This window comes from Falco punctatus, assembly GCF_963210335.1.
Source record: "Falco punctatus genome assembly, chromosome: 8".
NCBI lineage: Eukaryota > Metazoa > Chordata > Aves > Falconiformes > Falconidae > Falco > Falco punctatus.
In genome coordinates this window covers 56,094,629-56,112,827 of record NC_137588.1, presented here as the reverse complement: position 1 = coordinate 56,112,827, position 18,199 = coordinate 56,094,629, and the positions used below count along the sequence as shown (strand labels likewise).

The following is an 18,199-nucleotide window of genomic DNA, read 5'->3' as shown; positions in this document are numbered from 1 at the left end:
GGTCCGAGATATGCACCCAGGCCTGAGCAAGAAAAGTACAGAGTGAAATGGAATTGGGAAAAAAAGCCACTGGGATTCTCCATGAAAAGGAGGGCAACTCTCAATACGATACTAGAAGAGCTTGGCTTGCTTAGCACAGCAAAGCAAAGACTGTAGCAGCATTTGCTGTATATTTCAGAGGAGAGCTAACACAGGTGAGAAGATATTCAAAAGCACAGTGCTGGTGCAGGACGAAACTGTGTAATTTTCTGTGCACTAGAGGAACGGGCTTCAGGGACAACCTCCCTAAAAGAGTAATGAGGGCAAGTAAACTAAGATGCATTTTTGAAAAGCCTCGGGTGATGTGGTGTTTGCTAAAGCTTTTCCAAAACCTTCTGTCCCCTGAAACTGGAGGAGTCTGGAGCTGAGTTGGGGACCATGGACTCTGTGGGAGGCCTCCAACCCATCTTTAGTACAGCAGCACAATGTGTATATTTACAAGAGGACTGGGGAACAAGGGGTAGCTGCTAACAGGAAGGAGCTGAGGAAATCAAGTGTGTAACGTGAAATGTGTCTTTAGCTAACCCATGAAATGGCAGAAGATACACGGGCTGTGATGCTAAGCAGGGTTATGTAAATGATTACATGAAGCAGCTGTGGCAAGAGCCTGTAGAGACAGACTCCAAAGGGAATAAGCAGACACACAGACAAGGCCAGGAAGCAAACAGAGAAGGTAGCTCATTTTGCTGAGGTGTCTTTAAGCTAAATAAAAAATTCAGATGCATGCCCATACAAAAATACAACCAATCCCACTGCCAGATGCAAACTGTTAAGTCAAAATTACTACTACAGTTGCTGAAAAATTAAAGAAGCCACCAGTCTGGAGGGAGCAATAAGCCTGGCTGTGACACACCTTACCCTAAGCCCCCACGCCTACATATTCTCTGTGCTGTAACAGAAGACACTCCACTCCCTTTTAGCATATGACCCACCAGGGGATCTGTGTCTCACTGCAGCTATACCTGAATGTGCACCCTGCCACTGGTCCTCACGTGGTTTGGGCTTTGGGGGCTTTTCTTCTGGCATCAAAAAAGCAATGCATCACCTATAACAGTACTGTCACCCCAGGCGAGCTCAGTTTGGGTTGTCAGATGAATTGGTGGGGCTGACCAGCAGGCTTCAGCATCCGTCTGAACGAGAAGCCTGATGGTTCATGCCATCTTACCTCCCCTAGCACCCGCCACCTCCCCTTCTTTTTCAATGTGGCTGAAATTTCAGACAAAAACATTCTCACTGGATCCAAAGGGCTGGAGCAGTGCTCTGGTTCTGCTGCTCCTAGGACAGGTTGCCTAATATTACATCCTGAATTCCATCTTTAAGACGGTTTTTCAGCCACATGTGACCCAACATCTTCCTAGCAAGCTGAGCACTCCTAGAGCCCTCGGCTGCAGTGAGAGCTGCCAATATTCACACCATTTGAAAGAGAACCAGGAGAATTATCTCAGGCAGAAGAAACAGATCTCTTGTGCTGAAAGAGTAAACACAGTTAGGGTCTGACTTTGCCAACAGCTCTCTTTAATAACTACTGGAGTGCATCTGCTGCCATTTAAGAGCTATCCAACGCTTCACATTGCAAGAAGCCAGTCCTAGCTGCCTACGTTTTTAGCAAATTTATTTTTTTGAAGTAAAATTTAATTTAATTTAAACTGCAACCCCAACATCCCTATTCCTACCTTGGAAATGCTTGGAGCCTTGCCTTAGGTGTGGTGTTTAGAGAGTTTTGATTGTCCCCATACAGGTCTTCTGTATGACAGCCACGCTTCAGGCCCGGTTTAGTGCCATTATGTCAACCTTCCACATGCCAAAGGTAAAGCTCCTTATGGTCCTCTCCTGCCAGAGGAGTACAGAATGAAATTAAATGCCTGGAGTCAATTTAGCAGCTGACGGATTTGTCATTTTGGAAGGGGTAGCAGAATGGAAATGCTTTAGAAGAGCCTCCTTCATGGTCAAGCCAAGGAGCTAGTTACAGCTCAACATACTTTGATACAGTTCTTGGGGCTGGCCTTAAACAGGTCACTTAAGACCTGATCCTGGAGGTGCTGCTTAAATAATACCAAGATGCAAACCTAAATCTCCCTGGGACTCTGGCACTGGATCTAATATGCCTTTGTCTTGAACCTCATGGTCACTGAGTTCAGAGAAACACAACTGGGTACCTAAGGCTCGATAGGCTCCTGAAATGCGCTAGAAAAATACATTGGCCCTTCAGGCAATCATTAGACTAAAGCAATGAAAATAATAACAATAACCATAACAGGACGAGCGTTCAGCGTTATAAGTGAGGATCCTTTGAAATCCAGTAGCGACAGAGGAAGGAGAGTTTCTGTGCACGAGCGTTCACCATGTTTCACTGTGCAATTCCATGAATTTCTGCTTCTCCTTAATTTCAGAAAGACAATTCAGTAGCCTCTGGCTTCTATATTTTATTTTTTCTCATCTACCAGCTAGCAGAAGCAGAAAAATAAACACACAACTAGGAGCTGTATTCACAGACAGGAAGTAACTTTAATTAAATATTGTGAAAGTTGAAAAGTTTTTACAGCTTGAATTTCTGCAAAAAAATTATAACAATCTCTACAGTAGTTAGTTTCTCTAACAATAGAACTGTACAGTGTGTGTGTCTATTCAAAAAGATTTAGATAAGAAGGTGAAAGGTTAGTAGTTTCAGAGATGACTTCATTTTAGCTGCATCCTAGTACAACTGTGAGGAAATAGGCATACTTTATGCAATCCAGTCATTGTGAAGCTTCACCTTGTTAAAACTGAAATCTGAATGTTTCCACTTAAAGCCATATTCTGTAAACAGCTGTATCTTTTACTTTGTAAAAGATAAGGGTGGCACAGGGGAGATTTTTATAAATTCCCATTCATCAGATCACTATAAATAGCTGCAACAAAACAAAACTATGCACATTGTCAAAGGATCTTTGGACACTGGCGTAGAAGACTACAAACATTGATGGCTAAAACTGGTGTCAAAATTGCTATGATTTTGAGTGGAGCTCTACAGGGGTAATTGATGGTGTCACTGGACAAAATATGGCTTTAAATTTGATTACAGTGTCGTGCTGTTGCTTACTATGTGAATTAGAATAATCGCTTGGAATACAGAGAAGCAATTAACTGATGTCTCTCACATTTTCCAGTTTTCTCTCCTTTTATTTTCTCACCATGAAAAAAAAATCCTGTTTTCTTCCCTTCCCCCCAGAGATCACATTGTGACATTCTAGTGAAAACCATTGCAAAATTCATACAGGAAGCATGCACAGTTGCAGCATCGTTGTAAATGATTTCTTGCTCGACTAGAAAAAAGTTATATTGTTTTAAGGTAACAAAACAGTTCTTTTGTGCTTTTCAATTCCTTTTTTTTTTTTTTTTCTTAGAATGTTAGTGATGATTGACAGTTCTGGTGCACAGTACAATGTACAAGTGAAATGAATATGATTTGCATTGTTAAGGCATCCAATCTGCTGGTTTATATTTATGTGAAAGACAGAGAAATATACAAGCAGACTTAAGAAAGAAAGTATTTTCATTGAGTTCTATGAAGTTTCTCCCCATATTTAATGCACAAAAATGCGTCACTCCAAAGAGGAGAAATCCCATGCATATTAATAGAGTAAAACAGCATTAGTTTTTGTTAAGCCTCAAAAGCAAAGGATACATTTTTTTTTTAAAATCTACATAACTAAATGCTACAAGAATAATATGCTACTTTTTGCCATATATTGGAAAAAACTTCTTAACTTACAAATAATACAAAAATAGACAATGGCTTTTGGGTGGAAATTAAAAAAAATGGAAGCATGGTTTTAAACAATACTAAAAAAAACCCAAACAAACTATAAATGAAATGTTTTAAAATCACATTTAAACAGCTAATACAACGGTGAATGACCAAACAAATCAGCACTTTTCACATAGCAAACATACACAATAAAATAAACTTGTAGGGGACAAAAAGCAATGTACAAATTCCAAAGATAAATACATTATTTATATGGATATTTTACAAAATCCCCTTTAAAACAAACAAACAAAAAACAGAAACAAAAAGCTTTTTTTTCTTTAATTAATTTTGCAAGTATGTGCAAGCTAAAGGTAGTGAGCTCTTTTTGCAAAATATGCAGTAAAATTCTTTTTTTGTGATATTGAAAAACTGTCTTAAGACATTAAAATGTATAAATAGAACAACAACTTTGGCAAAAAATCACAAAAAATCTACAGTATTTATAACTACATACAAAACACAACAGCAAAGAAAAAATATCAGGTAATGCATCTTCAGAGCTTTGCTGCCTCTTTGACTAATAGTTTTTAAGAACACTTCCCAGATAATGATAGCAAAATTTTTGTAAAACAGAAGCTATGGTTTTGATTTGAAACCTTCCTAACAGCCCCACCACCACCCACCCCCCCCCAAACTCAGGTTTTCATTTACTATTCAAAAGCAGTTACCTGTTGTTTAATATATTATGATACAAACTGAGGGGGTCGACTGATACAGGAGCAATCCTAGTGGGAGGCTGACAAAAACATTTGCTTTTAGCTTGTGAGGGTGCAGAACCGTGGACCAGCCTGTTCTCAGTCTGCCCTGTTAAGACCGAGTAGGTCGAGGGGAGAGGGGCTGCGCTGAAAACACCCCACGGTGGTGGCCGCAGCCCGTGTCGTTCGGTGGCTGTGCAAAACCCAAGTGGCATTTTATGCACAGCTCAGGTGACACTGAGCTTCAAGAAGGCCACTCATTTGGAAAGATTCTGATATACAAGCTAGAGAGCCACACTCGTCCAGTTCTGCAGTTGTAGCAGTGTACCTAGAGGCACTGGATTTTCAGTTCAAGAGGAAACGTGTTTGTTACTCGCATCCTTACCTTCCTTTTCACCAACCTTTCTTGTTGCGTTATTTACAGAATTACTTAGCCTGATATTAAAGACAGAGGCTACTAATCCCACCCCTCTTCCCACCCTCGTCATCCAAAAATACCAGCTTTCTAGGGAGTTATATCTATTTAATTAGTACATTAAAAATGCATCATATTAGCAAGTCACCACTGGATAAGCAACCTATATGAGCCGACCCTTAATTAAATGGCCATAATTCTTCTACGAAAAACTAACTGGCACTTCTATTCTGTCCCATACAGACTTGTATGTAAATGACACCACTTCATTTTTCTTTACATAGCTTTTAAAAAAAAAATACCATAAATTAAAATTGTGGAGTTCCATTTCTAGTGTCCCTTGTGTAATTGTATGATTTATAAAAGACAAATGGTGTTGAGTTAAATCAAGCCTTAAAAAACAATAAAAACCAGAAGGAAATAAAAGCAAGCCCCCACTCCCCCCCCAAAAAAAAAAAAAAAAAAAAGGTGGATTTTTTTAATCAACATACAATAAATATATCTCCCAGGTATTTGGGATGGACAACTTGAATCAACACCTTGCAATTGTAGATTGTTAATTTCAGTATTTGCAAGGATGGTGATTTTTGTTTTGTTTAAAAATCCGCAGTTATTGTAAGATCCTTCTTTATTTCTTTTTTATTTTTAAAAAGGCCTGAGTAAAAAGTTCCACTCTGGGACTTGTATCAGATTCTCTCTGAAGCAGAATTCAACCTCTTCATTAATAAAATTCTTCAAGGCAATTCTTTCACATGGGGGGAACAATCATGCCAGATATAGCTGTCAGAAGGAAAGGGGAAGAGGGGGGAGAAAGAGAGAGAGAGAGGAAATAAGTTACTTTTGTGCATTATCAAGCAACTTTTAAATCCTCAGAGCTTTTAAACATCTACTAGCAATGTACTTATCTGAACTATGGATTAAATTAATATATAAGTTATCAACCAGTAGAGACAACTATGTGCACAGTAATCATGGGAAGCTTCATTCTGATCAGAAAGTGGTTTAAATCGCAAGTGACTCTGCTGAAATTAGTGATTTTCTTGCAGAAAAAGTGCTCTTCCCCTGATGTCAGAATCGGATCCCAACTTAATTTTCTGATTTTAGCTTCAAGATCTCAAAATGCACTGGGGGCTTAAACCTGACCCAGCCATTGCCACACATTCTGCTACTCTTTAAAGCAAAGCAGATACTTGTTCCACATGAGAGAATGGCTGAGGTCCCACAGGGCACCAGTATTACCGACCTGGCAGGGTGCTTGTTGCGTGAGGCACACCAGCAGTGGGTCATTCTCCTATGCCAGCTTTCTCTTACAAGTTCAATGTTCAAGCCAGGGACATACGTATGTATTTCCAGGTACTCAGAAAAGGACTTAAACTCTCAAATCCAATTTTCAAACTGCAATATGGCATTAACTGGTGATTTGGCAGACTGGCGTCTCATGGGTTTCATGACACTTGTAGCAGACATCACCAACTACATTGAGTGAGGCTTATGATAGTGTTCATTTAGAATGTCTTCTCTTTTGTTGGCCAAGTTGAATCATCAGTATTTCTTTGTTATTATTATTATTCTATGTTGCTTCCCAACCTAATTTTCTATGAAATTACCACTCCTCACACTCCTTAAAACTCAGCAGGTACAGTCTTCCTCATAGTTTGACCTCCAGCTTGGTCTCCCTCTATTTACCAGGGACTCTACGCAGATCAGACATACCAAGTGTCCAAGTGACATACTGTGAGCAAGCACATCATTACAGGAGGTAGACATGCAAGTTTATGATGAAAACTGTAACAACAATGGATCTTAAAAATGCCAGTTGTACGGTTGTTTGCCAAAAGGTAGAAAACAGTCACCTTCATGGGCACATTATTTAAATGCTAGAAGTGCCTGCCATCTCAGACATCTGGACATGTAATTTCTTAAGGAAGAACTCAACCCTGTGACTGGTGCTGATTCATTGTGCTTTAATTACAGCTGCAATTATTTGATAAGAACAGAGCCAAAGTAAAAGACTCACAGATTTGGGGTTGGAGGGGGAGAGGAGGGAAATGTTTTCTGCACAAACACCACCATATGTGCAAGAATTACAAGTCTAATCAGCAAGGGGAGAACAGCTCGAGTAAACTGCACTGATTAAATGAAATAAAATGAGAGGAGAAAGTGAGAATGCAAAACACATCCACATGTTTGCAACAGGCCATCCTCAGAGGTGACATGTTGCAACTATACAGCAGCATTTCGATTCTTGGAATTTATCATTCAGCAATGGTTTTACGCGGAATCACTGGACTGAGTGTTTCTGCTCCAGTAAGGGCTCTTCAAGGAGCTGAGAATGAGGATAAAAGGGATAGAGAGATGACTTAAGTTGCTTTAAGCCCTACAGGAAGACACTTAAGTGAGTAGCATCGAGGACGTGTCTGAGACTTTCCTTGTTGAGGTGTTTCTTGTCGTGGGCTTTTTTTGGCTCCACCATGGACATAATCTGAGGATGCATTTTCACATTATCTCCACAGCTATGCTGTCTCCTTCATCTCAATCGCAGGATGAATTTGATATTGCCTTTTTTAGAATCCTTGCTGATTTAATCAACACTGGGTGAAAAAACCCAGCAGCTTTGTTTAAAAGAATTCTCAAAAGGTTTTACCTCACCAGTGTCTCAGACAATAAGTTCCAAATCCTCACAATTGCGCTGTCCCCATGGTACATGTGACTGAAAATGAAGCCAACCCAAGCCAAGCAATGCTCTCCCTGCTCTGCTTTTGGGATTCTTACACGTGGAGCAGGGTATGGACCCTGAACCACAGACCTCTATGGCATCAATAAAATAGGTGTCCAGCAATGGACACAGTCAACCAGACTGTAGTTCTGCTGTGGCAGCCCTTCAAGGCAGCAACCTGCAGTTAAGGGTGAGAGCGGAATTTTCCCTTCCTGAATATATGAAAGACTCATGTAGGCAGGGACCTGAGACACAGGTTTTGTCCCAGTTCTCCTTCTCGCTCATTGTATTAGATCAAGCAATTTGATTTGTTTCTGTTTCTTACCTGAGGATAACAATTTTTATCCCCATTAGTTATGCACTTGCAGACTTCTGGATGGCAGTTGTTTAGCAGAATACAGGGGTGGGACTGCAGTGCTTGGATGTCGGTGCTGTACGTTACAGCGCAGAGAAAAGCAAACCTGACAACAGTGCTCCCTCCTTTGCTGCTCAAATAGGCAAGTTAAGCGATAGGAACGGGTAGTCTTCCTAGATGTGATGAGTGCAACTGAGCAGAGTCAAATGGATAATTACTCCTCTGTGCATAATACTTAAAACTTTTTTGTCCTTTTCAGCCCTTGCTAAATTCTAAATTTAGCAAAACTGTAAAACAAGATGTTGTTTTGCTTTAGAAAAACTATCTACGCTTCAGAAAATGTCAAAATATTATTCCAACAAAAAAATATTGCAAGCTAAATGATTAATCAGAACCAAATCAATTTCACCAAAAAGTGGTCAAGAGTTGGCTCTCTCAGGACAGCACAGCTGTCCACCCTGGGTCAGAGCCCGAATAAAGGTGACATAATTGCAGCTCCTCCCTTTATGACTCAGACGTTTCCCTGTAGTTACATACCAGCCATGCACCTTTTGCCATTGGAAACAAATAGTACAGCTGCAGATCTTAGCTCATTTTTTTTCAAAGCGTTATTGTTTTTGAAGAGCTCTGAAATTCTGAATTAAATTACAAGGCAAATGGATATGATATCTTTTCTGCCTAAAAGCTTTGATATTTCCATTCTTTCCAAGCCTTCATTTATTTCACTCTATAAGTGTATCACATAAGTGCTGCATCTAGTCATGCAAATTCTCTCAGCTGTAGCATGTTATTGATCCTGAAAACAGAGATATCAGTGGGAAACAGTGTAGGTATGAGATCACACCACCTCCAAAAAGGGAGGGCAGAGAGTAGAAAAACTCCCACCAACAGCCATTACTTCTTGCATCATATACTAATTTGTATTTGCTGCTAGCAGATTACAGAAATAATGTATTTTGAGTTTTCCAAAATTGCATGGCAAAGAGAACAACGGATAAGCCTAGCTGTTGTTTTAGTGAGTTCTGCTGATATCTAAGCTACATAAGGAAAGCTTGATTGCTTTCTGATGTATCCGGAAGCCCAAGAGAGATAAGACAGCCTCCTTATACATGGTTGTTTATTTAAGCAATAAGGCACAACAGGCAGTGCATTTCTGAGTGATTATTACAAGCCTCAGGTGGTGTCAGAAGGCATGGGACTAAAGGCTGTGTGTCTTTAACTCACCAAGAAGTTCAGTGATGACCTAGAAATGAACCATTTCTTGGTGTCTCATTCCTAGTATAAAAACAGAGTTGCTAAATAAAAATTAGGGGGAACACTCAGATCTGTGTGGTTTCTGGGCATTACAGGTGTGGATGTGACATAATGAGGAGGCAATCAGCAAGACCCAGTTGTGTTCAGTGCTCTCAGCTTGTTCCATAATTGTTTTTCGTAACCGAGTATGCGGAATCCAAGAATTCTGTGTCTTGTGAAAGGAAAACAGTGCCTGAAAAAGCTTTCTGCTGTTATTTGCTTTTTCTCTCCACCCGCAACAGCAAGCTGGGACAAGGTAAAGAGAAGAAAAAAACATTAACATGTTCAAAAGCTTCTAGCAGTCAAGTCTTAGCTCCTTTTTTTTATTATTTTTTTTAATTTGGAGGTGAAATGTTTTTAGCTGTTGCCTTTAAAATTTGTAGTATGTCAGCAGTGCCAAATTTTTAAAATGCACAAAACTTAACCTCCTAAATGCTACAGCTCATCTGAGAATTTTGTTGTGTTTTATTCCTGGCACAGTCTGTGTTTATAACAAAGTCCTGACCAAAGGTACCTAACTTCTGCTTACACATTCCTAGTATTTTCACAATTTCTGTGTGCATGTGTGTACATCTGCAAGGATTCCTCCCTCCAGTTCACCAATGTAAAACACACTGAGGACAACTCTTTCCTTCAGTCACAATAGCTCCCAGCTTTTATGAATTAATTCCTTCCACTCTACTTGTATATAGGCTTTTTTGGCTGTTAACGGTGCTATCAACATCATGCCCGCAAGCCCAGTGCTTCTCTTTCCAAAGGCCGTAGAGTGACATGTGGAGCCTGTGGAACAATCCTGCCCCTGCTCTGCACAGCTCCTTATAAACATGGTTTTTAAAATGATGGGTTTTATTCCCGGTTTGATGTTCTTTGGATAATTTGCACAGGGACATGGAAAAAAAACCCAGAGCTCAGGTCTGGGGGAAGCACAATGCGTACCGCACCATCTTTCCCACCTCTGGCACAGTTGGAGGCTGCTGGCTGCATCTGTTTTAGGGAAACTCCTCCGTCTAAGCGAGCATGAAAATATCTCTCCCAGCACACTAAGGCACAGTGAGGTAATTACACAGGAAGGTTGAGGCACAGTGTTGTAAAACAGGCTGAACCAAACAATGAAATGGGCAGTGCTGGCCTTTGCAGCATCCTCGGTTTGACAAGCTTTTGTCTGTCACTGCCTCGGCTTGCATCAACGCTTGAAAACGCATTTAGGTGCTAATGTTGGAATACTTTGTAATGAGAGGGGAAGGGATGCAGAAAGGAGCAGCCCCTTGATACCAACAGTTGAATAGGCTTTCAAAAAGGCCCTGCGCCATTTATGGAATTAATTGGCATAGAAGTACATTAATCGGTGGAAACTAATGTTTGCCCTGGTATGAGTTAAACTGGAAAATGCTGCTGTTAGTTTGTAATGTGTCTTCTATTTATGAAAGGCAAAGGTTTCTGCCAAGCTCTGTAACGGTCTATTTGCTCTCAGTAGGATTTCTGCACAAGTGTACTATGACAAAGGAAAAAAAGGAAGGGAAGATTGAGTGACGTACTTCAGGAGAAGGCCAGCCCCTGGAGAGACCCTGCAGTGGAGTACTTGCTAGAGTCCACAAAAGACTGGTCTGATAAAGGACGACAACAGGGAATAAGAGAGGAAAGAAAGAAAAAGGATGGTATTAGTAAGCTGAAATATTACTCGTTTTTATCATAACAGTAGGTCTGTGCTTTAAAAGACACAGCCTCTCAATTCAGCAGTATTAGTCGAGTTAGAGATAGGGTGGTTGCCAAATACCTGCATGGTACTAGGTGGGCTGGTGGTGGAGTCCAGTTACTCTTTACAGGAGGAAATTTTAGGACAGAGACCACCAGCAATCCCCCATTGTCTTCTATCCCCTTTGACAACTCAGTGTCGCTTAGAGCCTCGCAAGGCACCAGGAACTCGTGGTTTTGAGAGCAGCCATCTACGCTCCAGACTTGGTTTCACCTACCTTGCAGGCTATTGCCATTGGTGCTGGTGCAGGTGGGAGGAGGAGAAGTTTGCGGTCTCACAACAGGCGCAAAAGCACTCTTCTGTTTCACCGCTGAGACCATGTTGGCTGGTGAGAAGGAGAAAATCCCAGAGGAACTGCTACAGTTTGAGGGGAGGCTAGTGGACGAGGCCATTGTTGGACTTGATGGCACAACTAGAGGAAAAAAAGACACCCCGAGAGGCATTCCTTAGCATTAGATAATCAGTAGGCTGCAGAAACAAAAGAACTCTTCTTTTTGGATGCACTGGGTCTGATTTCAAATGGCCAAGGCCTTTACTGCAGTTAGATTTCGGGTTGTTCACAAAGTATGATCGATCACTACAGGAAACCTGCTTGCTTTGTTTTGTTTTGCAGGTCTTCAGAAGCCATAATTCTAGGAGCTTTTAAACACTCACTTAATTCTCTGTCACTGCAACTCTTCATTCTTACAACAGCCCTGCCCTGCCATCCCATTTCAAACTTTTCTAATGAGTGGTATTAGCCAGTGCCTTGGTCTGAAATGGTAACGTCTTTGTGTAGGTGGATAAGAGGGAATCCAGACTGTGTAGGTAACTCAGGGATTACAAAGCTGATGGGAAAGAACAGTGATTGAAGTATGAATCTGAATCTGGAATTTTTAACTTGGAAAGGTTTGAGTTTTTAACTGGCCTCCAAACCCACCATTTTAAGCCATGCTTTCCTTGTAGCAAGATGGTTCCAGAAAGACCTACAGGGTTTCAAGCAAATTTGCAGAAGGTAGAAAGTTCTTAGTGGTGACCCAGTCAACGTGCTTGCCAAAAGTCAGCAAAAATGGTTGGATTTCTTTCCTCTCTCAAACCCTGAAAGAACTAGGGTTTAGAGGAGTTATTCTGAAAGCTGTGAATATATATACACAAACATATATATACATGGAGGCTGTCCAGCATGAAGCAACCAGTGAGATGGCTGCTCTGACAGTTTTATAGTCCTTTGGTCTCCTGGCTCTAGTGTGTTCAGTTTCTGTTGCACAAAAGAATGTGTGGATAACTGACAGAAGTCATGTGTGGGGTTTTTTTTATTTCTCTAAAAGGGAGAAACCACTAGAACCTTTCTCACAATGGCCACAGATGTTTTCCATGTTATAACTACTAGCACTAAAATCAGTCTCCACCTTCTCTGTATCCATCAGCTTTGGGAAAGTTTCTGCTGTGGGGACTTCCTAGGAATTCTCAGTGACATGAAAACCAGTCATATTTCTCACATGACCATTTTATTTATGCACAGGAATGGAGCTGAATTCACCTGAAACGGAGAATTTTGAAAATGAAAGTCTGTTTTATAATGGTCAAGACAATTCTCCCAGAGGATCTATGATCAGCATCTGAATGAATACAGTCAATACAACATTCTCATTCAGAGCCATTGACTGGAATCTCAGCTGGAATAGGTAAGCAATTCTGGTATGCATCAGATGAAGATCTGGCTTTAACTACAAGATTGACTATAATAAGAGTCTTTTCTAAGTAAGTGTAGATCCTTTTTTTTTTTGTTTTTGTTTTGGTTTTTTTTTTTCAAAACTGAATTGATTGTCCAAAATGCAAAGCTTTTATATAGGAGATTCAGTTTGTAAACACATATTTATCATTGAGGTTTTAAGTGAATTTGTTTTTATGAAAATAAAGCCAATTACTTTTATAGGCAGACAATACTGCCAGTTTCCCCTTATCCAACGAAAAATAAAAAGGAAAGGACCAATAGTAAGATCCCATACTTTCATTGTTCATCCTGTTTAGAAACTGCTTATATGCACAAGGAGACTATGAATAATTACATATTATAGAGTAAAATTCCTATAATCTGGGTTTTGCATTATTATTTTACTTGCATTTTACGTAGATAAAAATCACCCTATTTAAGTTCTTATTTGAGAATCTGATATCATATTTGTTAACACTGAGGAAATCAATTAATGGAAATTAAATGTTCAAAGTTTCACAGTCTGACAGATACAATCTTAGTCTGAAGTCACTCTATGTCTGGAAGTACTTGCTAAGGGAGAGCAATCAAAGCACCTAAATTGAATTGCTACTATACAGCAATTAGTTTATTGATTTAATTAAGAATGCCACCTTTTAATTTTCAGGTCATGATTGAAGTATTTTCTGATTCAATGGATTAGGCATTAGCAGAATGACAGATCAACCAAGAAAACCTCCCAAAATATAACTAGAATAGAGGAGCAGGGCTGGGAAGTGAAGTGCTATTCTAAAGAGGACTTTGTTCATAAATATGAAATAATACACTGCTAGAGTATTTTAAATGCATTACTGGCATCTGCTTCCAAAAAGAGATGTCTCATCAATCATGTTATATTATGAATTCAGAGTGCACAGATTCTATGACAGTAAATTCAACTTAATAAGTAAGGTACTTTGTAACATTACATGTTACATTATTATTAGAGTACAAAAATAATAACTGGTTAGCAATTCCCACTTACAAGTACTAGTTATGTGGGTAAATATTTTCTTCTAAATTTGCAGCAGCTAAGAAGCCTTGGAAGTAATTTTTTAAATCAGGGTTACTATTCCGTTTTTAATTCTGAACTCTAGCAATGCGATTCACAATATTTCATTACTGCTGTTACATCATTAAACTTAAGATTTGCTGCGTAAACCTTGGTATGTTCAGTAGTCTGTTTGTCCTGTCCACACTAGGGTCTCAGCCTGTAAACCTATTTATATGATAAGACCTTCTGGCCTGATTCTGCTAGCAGCTTTCTACAGATGTCAGTGGAATCCTTTATCCCACGTGAGTAAAGTCGGAGGAATTGGACAGGTCCTTTTCATTTAATTTTCTCATGTGAATAGGGACTACTGATCTGTGTGACAGGCTGCAGAAGACGTTCATAGGCCTTTACCAATAGAAATGTATTTATATTTAAACAGGTTACTAAACCTTTAATATCAAAATGCAGAAAGTTAGTCCTACACATAAATATTTCCATAACTGGGACTGCAGACCATAAGCTCTTTACACCATGGAATATATGATTTGTATGACTTACGTCTTTGTGGCATTCGCTGTACAGACACTAAAACACAGGCTCTAAGAGCCATTGTCACATTTTACTGACTAATACTAAGCTCTTAGTGAAGTCAGTGTAATACCTACTTACAAAGCAAATGGAGTATAAGCAATCAAGATTAGGCCCAATAGTAATTCATAATTTCTATAAAGGTTATGAACATATTATTTGCTCAGAGGTCTCAGAAACATCATCATGCAGCTTATGGAAATGTCAGTCTTATTACAGTAAACTTTTCTGCCCTTCACATCTTACAGCTGGAAAAAAAAATTATTCCTGCAGCAAATATCCTTAGCTTCCTTTCATACCCACTTCAGCAAGTTGTGTGCTGACAACTGACCATTAATCCACTCCAACAGACCTTAAGTCACCTGTGCCTTCCCTGATTTCTAGCAATGTTGAGGACAAGGTTTCTTATTTACAGAGTATATGTTAAGTTATGAAACTATCAACCCAAATCATGAGAGACATTATCCTTTTTAAGCTCTTATGAGACTCCCTGATGATGATGATAATAATAATAGTGATAATAATAATAATAGTCATAACAACAGCAATAATAATAATAATAAAAACCAGATAAAAGCATTGCTGGCAACACTAATGTCTTCAAACCGCTTCAAAGGTCAGTGCCTTGGGGAGGAGAGAAAGGACCAAGCTCTGTTTCAGTGCTCAAAATAGAAACTAAATATTGAGTATCACAGAAAAGTCACCATCTCCTTCTAATGAAAATATGCAAACTACAGAAAAGCCATATAATACTCACTGGCATAGGGAGAATTGGCAGCAGATCCATTCAGGAAGGTTGGAGAACCGCCTAAATTCGACATTCCAGCATTCCCATAGCCATTCATGCTTGTTGTGACAGAATTATAATTTGTCTGCTGAGGGGTGGTGCTTGGCACATAGCCATGAGGCGACACGCTGCTTGAGTTGCGAGTAAAACCTTTTGTGGGGAGGGAACATATTTAGAAATTGGTATTAGCCCGATGACAGTTTCTTACACAAACAGCTACAAGCAAGTAACTCTGGGCTACCAAGCCAGCAGCCTAGTCCAGCCATGGTGCGCGTGGGAGTGCCAGGGCTGACCACCACTACCACCGAGTAACTCAATTTTATAGAATCAGACTCACGCAATGGTTTGGGTTGGATGATCATCTAGTTCCAAACTCCCTGCCATGGGCAGGGGCACCTTCCACTAGACTAGGCTGCTCCAAGCCTGGAGCACCTCCAGGGATGGGGCATCCACAGCTGCTCTGGGCAACCTGTGCCAGTGTCTCGCCACCCTCACAGTAAAGAATTTCTTCCTCATCTAATCTAAATCTACCTCTCTTTTAGTTTAAAAACATTACCCTTTGTCTTGTTGCTACAGACTCTACTAAAAAGTCTGTTCCCATCTTTCTTAGAATGGTGAACCTTCGCTGCTGGGAGCTCAAAGGGGGAGGAGGGAGCCTACAGCCTTCAAAGCTCCTCAGGCAACCCCCACCCTCAAGCAAAGGCTTAGGTATTACAGGAACACTCCCTCTAGTAGAGGTGTTTGTAGGAAATAGAGTTAAACATGACCTACATTTTCAAAGTGAGGAGTACATAGCAACTTCAGATACGTTAACCCTCTTCTGATGTCGCTCTCATTTAATGCATCTCAAATGAGATGCTCACTGCACACTTTAGAAAATGTAGGGTGTATTTCTCAAAGTAGTGGGATATCCTCAGTCTTTTTGCCCTGGTCTGGTCATCATGTTGGTAGAAAATGACTATCAAATTTGGCACCAAGTTAAAATTTTAATCTCTGCCTAATTGTGGAAAATACTTTGGGGAAAATTAACATGCAAACATGAAAAAAGGAAGATTTGTTTCTAGAAGCACAGAAATAAAAAATGCATCTTCACTCCTAGAAGAAAAAAATGCCAACTTTTCTTCCTACCACACAGTAGATCCATAAAATATTTTAATCTACAAATCACTTCTATTTTTTTAATGTAATGCAAAATAATTTTGTCTGCCTTTCTAGAAAGCAGCCTTATTCTAATACTTTCACATTAAAGTGAATTTTTAAGTTGGATAATAAATAGACCAGAGCAAAGGAGAGGGGAAAATGCAAAGGGTTCTTACAAAAATGTTCTTCACATTTTTTAGAATTATTCTTAACTGTAGGAATTAAAACAATATTGCTGTTACATAAAGTGAAACCCACTTTATTCTAAAAATTAAATAAGCTCTGAAAATGTCTTTGTAAATATTTCTATTTTTTGCTAGTTTCAAAATCTAGAAAAATCTCAAACTCGGGGGAAAAAAAAAATCAGTGCCTATATTATGTCTCTTGCAAAACCAAACCAAGCAGAGAAACATTCAAGGGATACTTTTGTGTTATAAAGAAAAGCTACATCAGCCCAGACTCAGAGATCATCCATGCTCAGGAAAATATATAAGCAAGTACTTAACACTAAGTACACACTAAAGTCGATAGAAATCCTTTTAAAATTAGTGGGATTTAAACACAGATACAAGTGTTACTCTGAGCAGAAGGAAAAGCTATTTAGATGTACGCAGAAGTGCTTTTCCTGATTTGGGGCAAAAGTCACTAAAGGCCCATCTCAGCATTGTGTCACTCAAAAGCTGTGCCTGCACACGGGATGGTGCCTGCCTGGATGTGCTCCTAGCCTTCAGTTCTGAACCATCCCTCCTCCACTGCTCTGCACATGTCCCTGACTCTTATCAGAAAAGGTTCATAGAGAGAGGAAGACGAGTCTTCTCCTGACCCTGGTTGGTTGCTTGTGAGGCTTCGGAAACATTGACAGCTAGTTGACCACTAAAGGAATTCACTCCCATCATTCCTGCATGGACTGACGTGTTAGCAAGGGCGGGGAGCTGGTTGTGATTGCGGGGGACGCTGTAGAGTGCTTCTGCGATGTCTGCTGCTCTTTTCAGGATTATTTCCTGGAGGATAAGAAGGGAAAAAAAGAGTAAAAGTTACCAATGTGACTCTGACAAACCTTTCCTTACACACTAAAATGAAATGCTTCCCTGACCAAAGGCAAACACTAGATGCTTTTCTTTCCCAACCAGCTGGCTGACTGATAGCTAATTCCCATAAGATCTGCTGCCTTCGTGATAAATCCTGGCATCGGTGGTAAGAGAGTTGTTGGAAGTTTCAGTCCCAGCAGCCAGGCTTCTGTGTAACAAGACCAACTGGCAGAAAGGGGCTAGAGCCTAGACTTACTCCACCGTAAAGCTGTCTTTAGGGTAAGATTGAAAAATCCCAGGTGGCAAGACATAACGCATATCATTGCCCGTATTATATAGTATCTGGTCAAAGTGGGCAAATGCCTCCAGGGTTAATAACACACTGCTTTTGCAAGCACTAAATTCACACCCTTTAAAAAAGAAAACAAGCAAACTAAACTCCACTCCAGATATGACATTGCCCTCTGTATTTATTCTTGTCTCACATTGTAGTATCACATACCTTTAGCCTCTGATCTATCTATACATCTAAGAAATAGCCATGTTTAAGAATTGCTGAAGTAGAATGCATTTACCTGGTTATTATGTGGCATACCATAGAGTGCTTCTACTAAATCAGCAGCCCTCTTAAGTATTACTTCCTGTCAATATAAAAACAGATGCATTCCTCTGAGTTCAGTACACTCCTTGTGGGGGAAAACAAATATTAGAATCTTTCATACTCTTCTATGAGTTGCACTGTGTTTTGTGGATCTTTTTCTTTCCCTCCCACCAGGTACTCCTTAATGGTAACAACTCTCAGCAACCACTGAATGGTGTTAAATCACTAGTTCATCCTATTCACACACACGCTTAATCAAGTCAAAAGGTGAGA

General features: G+C 39.9%; 1 protein-coding gene across 10 annotated transcripts in view; it reads right to left on the bottom strand.

Moving 5' to 3' along the window:
- Positions 1-2,520: 2,520 nt before the first annotated feature.
- Positions 2,521-18,199, bottom strand: part of EBF1 (EBF transcription factor 1) — a 286,812-nt gene continuing 271,133 nt past the window's right edge. For 6 of the 10 annotated variants that reach the window (XM_080398542.1, XM_080398538.1, XM_080398539.1 and 3 more), the window contains 6 exons: positions 17,901-17,966; positions 17,121-17,298; positions 15,128-15,307; positions 11,274-11,468; positions 10,839-10,907; positions 2,521-5,719 (listed from right to left, as the gene is read on the bottom strand). In XM_080398542.1, the coding sequence (XP_080254668.1) occupies positions 10,840-10,907; positions 11,274-11,468; positions 15,128-15,307; positions 17,121-17,298; positions 17,901-17,966 (687 nt within the window). In that variant the 3' untranslated portion in view covers positions 2,521-5,719; position 10,839. The remainder of the gene's footprint in view (positions 5,720-10,838; positions 10,908-11,273; positions 11,469-15,127; positions 15,308-17,120; positions 17,299-17,900; positions 17,967-18,199) is intronic. The other 4 variants (XM_080398543.1, XM_080398544.1, XM_080398540.1 and 1 more) reach the window with 1 other exon arrangement.